The sequence below is a fragment of the Diceros bicornis genome, chromosome 17 (genome assembly GCF_020826845.1).
Source record: "Diceros bicornis minor isolate mBicDic1 chromosome 17, mDicBic1.mat.cur, whole genome shotgun sequence".
Taxonomy (NCBI): Eukaryota; Metazoa; Chordata; class Mammalia; order Perissodactyla; family Rhinocerotidae; genus Diceros; species Diceros bicornis.
This window is the reverse complement of record NC_080756.1, coordinates 20992853-21002980: the sequence shown is the minus strand read 5'-3', so window position 1 is coordinate 21002980 and position 10128 is coordinate 20992853. Positions and strand designations below refer to the sequence as shown.

At 40.6% G+C, this 10128-nt stretch overlaps 1 protein-coding gene across 1 annotated transcript; it reads right to left on the bottom strand.

Annotated features, from left to right (window-relative positions):
- Positions 1 to 6284: 6284 nt before the first annotated feature.
- LALBA (lactalbumin alpha) lies at positions 6285 to 8041 on the bottom strand. Its single transcript, XM_058557548.1, has 4 exons — positions 7909 to 8041; positions 7421 to 7579; positions 6862 to 6937; positions 6285 to 6345 (listed from the first exon to the last, which is right to left on the bottom strand). The coding sequence occupies exons 1-4, from the start codon at positions 8039 to 8041 to the stop codon at positions 6285 to 6287; spliced, it is 429 nt and encodes a 142-aa protein (XP_058413531.1).
- Between the last annotated feature and the right edge of the window lie 2087 nt (positions 8042 to 10128).

Below are 10128 nucleotides of genomic sequence, written 5' to 3'. Positions count from 1 at the left end.
GGGCTCCCTCCGTGGAGAGACTGGGTCTGCTTGGAGAGGTCGGGGCACTCACACGGGGCAGGACTGTGTTGACTGTGTGTGTGGACCTGTGGGCGGCAGGGCTTCTCAGCTGCAGAAGACTTATACTTCTCATAGACCCACATAGGAGGTTTGCTCCACCTTCCAAAACCTAAAACAATTGGGTGCTCCTGTGCCTGAGGCCAGCCCCACCCAGCTGCAATCCTCAGAGAGCTGACAAGAGACCTAATAGGCTAGAGGCTTACAGCAATTGTAAGGCCCTGAGCCTAACAACCTGCCACGGTGGGGGCCTACTCACTTAAAAGAAATACTGCAACACAAATGTGGTATTAGAACTTGCAGCCAACTGTGCTGGGGATCCCCATACCTGATAAAGAGACTGAAGGGCCCACAACAACTACAAGCAGCTGAGCATTACAACAGCTGGCCAGGAGCATAACTCAGCCTCCCTGGGCGCCTACAGGGAGAGCAAACAGGCCACAACAGAAGGACACACGTAGCCCACATAGGGGTCACCCCTGGAACATTGAGAACCGAGGGAAGCACATTGGAAGCCTCCTAAGGCATCACTTACATAAGGTCACCTATCCAAGAGCAGGAGTCGTAGCTGACCTACCTAATATGTAGACACAAGCACAGGAAAAGAGGCAAAATGAAGAGGCAAAAGAATACATTCCAAGTAAGGGAACAGGACAAAACCCCAGAAAAGGAACTAAGTGAAACAGAAATGAGCAACCTTCCCGACAGAGAGTTCAAACTAAGAGTGTTAAGGATGCTCACTGATATGGGGAGAAGAATAGATGAACTCAGTGAGAATGTCAACAAAGAAATGGAAGATATAAAAAAGAACCAATCAGAAATGAAGAATACAATACTGGAAATGAAAAATTCATTAGAGGGACTCAAAAGCAGAGTAGAGGATACAGAAGAACGGATCTGTGAGCTGGACGAAAGACTAGAAGAAATTACCCGAGGTGAACAGGTAAAAGAGAAAAGAATTAAAAAGACTGAGGACAGTCTAAGGGACCTCTGGGACAACATCAAGCGCACTAACATCCGTGTTATAGGTGTCCCGGAAGGAGAAGAGCGAGACAAGGGGTCAGAGAATCTATTTCAAGAAATAATAGATGAAAACTTCCCTAACCTAAGGAAGGAAACAGACATCCAGGTACAGGAAGCACAGAGAGCCCCAAACAAGATAAACCCAAAGAGGCCCACACCAAGACACATCATAATCAAAATGTCCAGAATTAAAGATAAAGAGAGAATCCTAAAAGACGCAAGAGAATGTCAAGTTACGTACAAAGGAAACCCCATAAGGCTATCAGCTGACTTCTCTGCAGAAACCTTACAGGCTAGAAGAGAATGGCATGATATATTTAAAGTGCTAAAAGGAAAAAACTTACAGCCAAGAATACTCTACCCAGCAAGGTTACCATTCAAAATGGAAGGAGAGATCAAAATTTTCCCAGATAAGCAAAAATTAAAGGAGTTTGTCACCAAGAAACCAGTGCTACAAGAAATGTTAAAGGGACTGATTTAAGGGGAAAAGAAAAGACCACAAATAGGAAAAATTATCTATTTCCATGATTAGAACGTAATGGATACAAATGCACAACAAAGAGGTTAGATATGATATCAAAAACATGAGGGAGGAGGGGAGTTAAAGAGTACAGCTTTCAGACAGAGGTCAAACTAAAGTGACCATCAATTCTGTATAGAAGAAGAAAGGAACAGAGAAGGACTACTAAAACACTGAGAAAAAAAAAAAGTTAAAAAATGGCAGTAAGTACATACTTATCAATAGCTACTTTAAACATCAATGGACTAAATGCTCCAATTAAAAGGCATAAGGTGGCTGACTGGATAAAAAAACAAGACCCATATATATTCTGCATACAAGAGACACACTTCAGACCTAAAGACACTCACAAACTGAAAGTGAAGGGATGGAAAAAGATACTCCACACATGGCAATGAAAAGAAAGCTGGGGTAGCAGTACTCATATCAGACAAAATAGACTTTAAAACAAAAACTGTAAAAAGAGACAAAGAAGGGCATTACGTAATGATCAAGGGAACAATACAACAAGAGGATATAACACTTGTAAATATCTACGCACCCAATGTAGGTGCACCTAAATATATAAAGCAATTATTAACAGACATAAAAACAGAAATAGACAGTAACACAATAATAGTAGGGGACTTTAACACTCCACTTACACCAACGGATAGATCATCCAAACAGAAGATCAATAAGGAATTGGCCTTAAATGACACACTACAACAGATGGACCTAGTAGATATATACAGAGCATTCCATCCAAAAACCGAAGAATACACGTTCTTTTCAAAGGCACATGGAACATTCTCCAGGATTGATCACATATTAGGCCACAAAACAAGTCTCCATAAATTTAAGAAGATTGAAATAATACCAAGCATCTTTTCTGACCACAACGGTATGAAACTAGAAATCAACTATAGGAAGAAAATCAGAAAAGCCACAAATACATGGAGATTAAACAAAATGCTACTGAACAACGACTGGGTTAATGAAGAAATCAAAGAAGAAATCAAAAAATACCTGGAGACAAATGAAAATGAAAATACGGCATGCCAGAATTTATGGGATACAGCAAAAGCGGTTCTAAGAGGGAAGTTTATAGCGATACAGGCCTATCTCAACAAACAAGAAAAATCTCAAATAAACAATCTAACAATGCACCTGAAGGAACTGGAAAAAGAAGAACAAACAAAGCCCAAAATCAGTAGAAGAAGGGAAATCATAAAAATCAGAGCAGAAATAAATGAAATAGAGACTAAAAAAACAATAGAAAAAATTAATAAAACCAAGAGCTGGTTCTTTGAAAAGATCAACAAAATTGACAAACCTTTAGCTAGACTCACCAAGAAAAAAAGAGAGAAGGCACAAATAGGTAAAATCAGAAATGAAAGAGGAGAGGTTACAACAGACACCTCAGAAATACAAAAGATTATAAGAGAATACTACGAAAAGCTATATGCCAACAAATTCGACAATCTGGAAGAAATGGATAAATTCTTAGAATCATACAACCTTCCAAAACTGGATCAAGAAGAAGTAGAGAATTTGAATAGACCAATCACGAGTAAGGAGATCGAAACAGTAATCACAAACCTCCCCAAAAATAAAAGCCCAGGACCAGACGGCTTCCCTGGTGAATTCTACCAAACATTCAAAGAAGACGTAATACCTATCCTTCTCAAACTCTTCCAAAAAATTGAGGAGGGAGGGATGCTCCCTAACTCATTCTACGAAGCTGACATTACCCTGATACCAAAACCAGACAAGGACAACACAAAAAAAAAGAAAATTACAGGCCAATATCACTGATGAACATCGATGCAAAAATCCTCAATAAAATACTAGCAAATCGCATACAACAATACGTTAAAAAGATTATACACCATGATCAAGTGGGATTTATTCCAGGGATGCAGGGATGGTTTAACATTCGCAAATCAATCAACGTAATACACCACATTAATAAAATGAAGAATAAAAATCACATGATCATCTCAATAGATGCAGAGAAAGCATTTGACAAGATACAGCATCCATTTATGATAAAAACTCTGAATAAAATGGGTATAGAAGGAAAGTACCTCAACATAATAAAGACCATATATGAGAAACCCACAGCTAATATCATCCTCAATGGTGAAAAACTGAAAGCCATCCCTCTAAGAACAGGAACCAGACAAGGATGCCCACTGTCACCACTCCTATTTAACATAGTACTGGAAGTCCTAGCCAGAGCAATCAGGCAAGAGAAAGAAATAAAAGGGATCCAAATAGGAAAGGAAGAAGTGAAACTGTCACTATTTGCAGATGACATGATTTTATATATAGAAAACCCTGAAGAATCCACCAGAAAACTTTTAGAAGTAATAAACGAATATGGTAAAGTGGCAGGATACAAAATCAACATACAAAAATCAGTTGCATTTCTGTACACTAACAACGAAGTAGCAGAAAGAGAAATTAAGAATACCATCCTATTTACAATTGCAACAAAAAGAATAAAATACCTAGGAATAAACTTAACCAAAGAGGTGAAAGATCTGTACACCGAAAACTATAAAACATTTCTGAAAGAAATTGAAGAAGACACAAAGAAATGGAAAGATATTCCGTGCTCTTGGATTGGAAGAATTAACATAGTTAAGATGTCCATACTTCCTAAAGCCATCTATAGATTCAATGCAATCCCTATCAAAGTTCCAACAACATTTTTCACAGAAATAGAACAAAGAATCCTAAAATTTATATGGAACAACAAAAGACCCCGAATAGCTAAAGGAATCCTGAGAAAAAAGAACAAAGCTGGAGGTATCACACTCCCTGATTTCAAAATATACTACAAAGCTATAGTAAGCAAAACAGCATGGTACTGGCACAAAAACAGACACACAGATCAATGGAATAGAATCGAAAGCCCAGAAATAAACCCACACATCTATGGACAGCTAATCTTTGACAAAGGAGCCAAGAACATACAATGGGGAAAAGAAAGTCTCTTCAACAAATGGTGTTGGGAAAACTGGATAGCCATATGCAAAAAAATGAAAGTAGACCCTTACCTTACACCATACACAAAAATTAACTCCAAATGGATTAAAGACTTGAATGTAAGACCTGAAACTATGAAACTTCTAGAAGAAAACATAGGCAGTACGCTCTTCGACATCAGTCTTAGCAACATCTTCTCAAACACCACTTCTGACCGGGCAAGAGAAACAATAGAAAAAATAAACAAATGGGACTACATCAAACTAAAAAGCTTCTGCACAGCAAAGGAAACCATCAACAAAACAAAAAGACAACCTAACAATTGGGAGAAGATACTTGCAAACCATACTTCTGATAAGGGCTTAATCTCCAAAATATATAAAGAACTCATGCATCTTACCAACAAAAAAACTAACAACCCAATTAAAAAATGGGCAAAGGACTTGAACAGACATTTCTCCAAAGAAGATATACAGATGGCCAACAGACACATGAAAAGATGTTCAAAATCATTAACTATCAGGGAAATGCAAATCAAAACTACAATGAGATATCACCTGACGCCCATCAGAATGGCTATAATTAACAAGACAGGAAACAACATGTGTTGGAGAGGATGTGGAGAGAAGGGAACTCTCATACACTGCTGGTGGGAGTGCAAACTGGTGCAGCCACTATGGAAAACAGTATGGAGATTCCTCAAAAAATTAAGGATAGAACTACCATATGATCCAGCCATCCCACTGCTGGATATTTATCCAAAGAACTTGAAAACACCAATTTGTAAAGGTACATGCACCCATGTGTTCATTGCAGCGTTATTCACAATAGCCAAGACTTGGAAGCAACCTAAGTGCCCATCAAGGGACGAATGGATAAAGAAGCTGTGGTATATATACACAATGGAATACTACTCAGCCATAAGAAACGATGAAATCCAGCCATTTGTGACATCATGGATGGACATTGAGGGTATAATGCAAAGTGAAATAAGTCAGAGGGAGAAGGTCAAATACCGCATGATTTCCTTCATTAAGTAGTAGATAATAACAACAATAAACAAACACATAGAGACAGAGATTGGATTGGTGGTTACCAGAGGGGAAGGGGGGAGGGAGGAGGGTGAAAGGGATAATTTGGTACATGTGTGTGATGATGGATTGTAATTAGTATTTTGGTGGTGAACATGATGTAATCTATGCAGAAATAGAAGTACAATGATGTACACCTGAAATTTTTACAATGTTATAAACCAATGTTACTGCAATAAACAAAAAATTAAAAAAAAAAAAAAGTATTGTCCACCCTAGGGCCCCTCTTGTATGATGCAACGCACTGAAACAAGAGAGATACAGGGGAGGAATAATTAGCCTCACAGTGTCCACCCACTCACCCCATTTCCTCCCTCTCCATCCAGGAAGAAAATACAGCCAGACTCTCAAAATCAGGCCCTTTATTCAGGACAGAGGTGGAATTCATTGTTGTAGGGAAAGTGCCACTGGGGGCACTGAGCGAGGATCAAAAGTCCAGTGCACCAGTCATGCATCCCTGAAGAATAGTCCTCAAATGTCCAGTGGTGTCAATACAGGGCCCAGGGCTTAGAGGCAAATTAGCTTCAAGCGGGTAGAAAGAAGCAAACTGAGGTAGCCTCAGGAAAGAGGAGTTCCGGAAACATAAAGAGGGCAGAAGCAGCAAAGACAGCAGGCGCTCACAAATCCTCGCAGAGCCACTGTTCCAGCTTCTCAGAGCAGAGGGCTTTATGAGCCAACCTGAAAATGGAAAATGAGACAGGGAAAGTTGACTGATTGGATCTTAGCTCAAACTCCCATCTAGCTTTGTCCCCAGGAGGGCTGAGGTGGAAGAGTGTGGATGAAAATTACAGAAAGACTCTCCTAGCCAGGTGGCAAGGTACACTGAGCCACCTAGTGGGGTAGTCATTTTTTAAAATCCAATAAAATTATAGGGCTAGAAAAGATGTGCAATGGTACCAAGGGCTTGCTTTAGGGTCTAGGACTAAAGACCTAGAATTAGGTATTCAAGTCCAGGTGAAGGGAGGCCTGGGGCTCAGCCCTCTATCAGGGATACCTAAATAGGAAAATTGCTAAACAGAAGTGTAATGATGAAGACTTGAAAACTGAAAACCTGAGTCTGATCGATGAGTTTTGTTTTGGAGACTACATTCTGTGTTAAATGACCAGGATATAGAGAGAGGGGAGTGGTGCTGGGACTAAAGGAATGAGAAGAAGGAGGGAAGGGGGAAAAAAGAAAATAGAATGGGGATTCACCAGTAGTCAATTCCTTTATTATCCAGGATCTTCTTGGCACACATCATGTCATCAGTAAGGTCATCATCCAGGAACTCTGGCAGAAATTATAGAGAAAAGAATGAGAGAGCTAAGTATTACCCAGAAAGGTGATGGGTTTCCTCTTCCCTGGATCTAGTAGGTCTGGTCCTTCTCTGAACTGCAGGCTTATGCCTGTTGCATTTCTCTCTGGGAAAGCCAATATAGTAATGCCTCTCCCTAGGTAGGGACTCCCTTCACCTCTCTGGGGTATCTCCGGAGGAATTCTCAACTTCATCAACTGACTTACTCTGAAGATGCAGGGTATCAAACTTCAAGATTCCCAGACAGCTCAGATCATCTAGCCATGAACTTCAGGGGACTGTCTGGGGATTTGCTGATCATGAAAAATTCTAACAGCCTCTTACTCAGTACTGTCAATTCAAGTGCCGCAGTTGATGTGGAGTCCAAGGCAGTGAAGCCAGAGATGTGCTTGACACCAAAAAGGAGATAATCCCAGGCTCCAGAAAAACAGAGGAACAGGGTAAAAGAAGCTACTCACTGTCACAGGAGATGTCACAGATGTTCCTTGACTGAAGGATCTGGTTGTCGCTGCACCAAATTTTATTATTGATCTGGAAGAGTCCATATTCTGTGCGGCCATTGTTATTGAGTATGGTTTGTGTGTCATAACCACTGATATGAAATATGGTACAGATCCCTGAGGGAAAGATGAGAAAGAGATATCACAGAGGTGTCCAGGCACAGCATAAATGAGAACCTGTATTCCCAGACAAACAAAAGCTCTCCATCTGATCTCCAAATATGGCAAAGCACAGAATATCTTGATGAGATGAAAAGAAGAGTTTTGAAAAGGATCAGATAATAGGAGAAAGGAAAGACAAGAGAATAAATGTAATAAAAGAGTAAACAGATAAACAGAGAAGATAGGATTATTCGGTAATTGAATGAAAGTGAAGAAAAGTGGAGGAAAAAGAGGTTGGAGGAGAGAAGCAGACGAAGGGGACAACAAGGGAGCAGAGAACTCACATTCAGGCAAAGTGGTGCCTTTATAGCCATCCATGGGTTTCAGCACCTGGGACAGCTCACATTTTGTAAATTGCTTGGCCTGGATGGCAGGGAACAGGATGCCCACCAGGAGCAGAGGGATGAAGGACATCATTTTGGCTGTCCCCAAGAACCTGAAATGAGGGCACCACTCAGCTTCACCTCCTTTTATTCTTGGAGAAAGCCTCAGAGGCTCTGGCACCAAGCTCCTATATCCAGGAAGAGGATGAAGAAAGACTGATCGTGCCAACACAGAAACTCTTGAGCCTGCCAACTTCCTTCCGTAATTTCACCCCACTTTTTCTTCCCCTCCTCCAATCTCTAGTCCATACCAGGTATTATTCTCCGTCCAGAGAGAGTTCCAAGCATGATCCAGTTTCCCATTTGGCTTTGTTTATATCTTTGTTTCTTATAGGATTGGTTCTAGGAAGCAGGATGTCCCCAGCCTACTTCAGGAACAAGGGAGGCCTCAGGAGTAATATGAGTGAGGCAATCAGAACAGACAATAAGGGTCCATGGCCAACTACCCCTTCCCCCTAGAAACATACAGAATATGGAAAAGAAGTGTATGTTATCACATACCATGGCCCCAGGATTAGAGCTGGCACTTGCCCAGCCAACCTAGGCACGAAACAAAGCCGAGGAGGAGTCCCTTGATATAGTGGCTCATGGCTGAAGGATCAGGAATAGGGATAGAATATGGCAACATAGACAAGGAGAATCAGACAAAGCTTGGATCCAGAGACTTTCTACTTCAGAAAGATGGAGAACTTCACAAGTGTGTATGACAATATTTAGCTATCCTATGAGCTATTATCAGGCTCTCCACCCCCAGGAACCACTACCACTAAATAACCAGACACTACATTGGCATTAATTAAGATGCTATGTAAATCCAAGACTAATAAATTTGTAACAGATTTGTTCATGGGTATAGAAAGTTGTAGACAGCCTCAGAATTGGCCACAGAAGGTTAAAAAGAGAATGACCCAAGCCAGAGGGAAAATTGGACTTTAAGCACTTTAAGATTGGACTAGGGTATATCTGAAGCTCACACAACAAGATTCTGGATCTGAGCTTCAAGATCAGTGCCCTTGAGCAAGTAGAGTTAAGGATACTAGTTCTGAATAATTTCTTCAACTTATTGACATCAAGTTTCATATCATGGTGCCAATAGCTGTTAGCCTCCTTCATGCCAGGGCTCATCCTCCTTATCTCGATCTCTAAACCTTATTTCTTATATTGCAAGGGGTATCTACCCCAACTAAACTGTTTAAGACTTCCAAACTGAAGGTACTGCAAACTGATATCATACAGCTCTTCAGAATCAGGGCAAACTCCTCAGTTTTATCCTATTTTCTATACTACAGATAAATAGTATATGAAGTAGCACTAGTGAAATGAGTGTGGAGGATCTTGGTGTGCCAAGAGAAATGAGCAGAAGGTCCTGAAAGCAAAGAGATACATGTTCAGAAACACAGCAAAAGTGCTGCCACTGCATTTCTCCTCCATTTCACCTAGAGGCATTGGAAGGATCCATGGAGGACAGGAATAGGAATTCTATCACACTAAGCAAGTATGGTTGAGAATATGGCTGGGGGTGAGAGGATGACCTTGAACTATGTGGGAGAGGGACAGATAAGAAAAGCTAGTCCTGAGGACTAGTCTTTCCAATATTGGAGTCTGGTGTAAAATACCTTCTGCCTGGGCTATGGACTAGTACCTGTTATAGAATAAAATAACGAGTCAGGGTATCAGGAATCACAGGGACTTTCTACACTTCCAGCCAAGTCAAGACTTATGGCAGCAGCCTGCTTGCCTGTAATTTGGCTGTACCTCTTCCCTTCCCTGTAAGCCATAAAAAGCAGTATCCAAGTCAAGAATCACAGCTAAGTACAGAAAAGAAAATAAATGTGCCTCGGGCAAGAGGAACCATTATTTTCCTAGAAATGTTTGTAAAATAGCATATCTGGGACTCATCTGAAAAAGAAGATAGAAATGTCTAATGAGAACATTACAAACATTCAGAGAAAGATATAGATTCTTGGAGATAGACCAAAGAAGAACAACAAACAATGATCCCAGCAGAGAAAGAGGAGTTGCGTGGAAAGACGTGAGCACGGCTAATGGAGGAAAGCTCCTGCCAAAATCTCCCTTTCCAGAGAGATTTAGTTAGGGTGCTCTGCGTGCAGGCTGAGATCT

Bases quoted from the DNA above. Each gene is read 5' to 3' on its own strand.
- LALBA (XM_058557548.1), bottom strand. From the start codon at position 8,041: ATGATGTCCTTCATCCCTCTGCTCCTGGTGGGCATCCTGTTCCCTGCC. The intron at 7,580-7,908 runs GTGAGTTCTCTG...TCTTTCCCTCAG, and splicing joins AGGCACCACTTTGCCTGAAT to GGATCTGTACCATATTTCAT. The intron at 6,938-7,420 runs GTGAGTAGCTTC...AATTTCTGCCAG, and splicing joins CTGTGACATCTCCTGTGACA to AGTTCCTGGATGATGACCTT.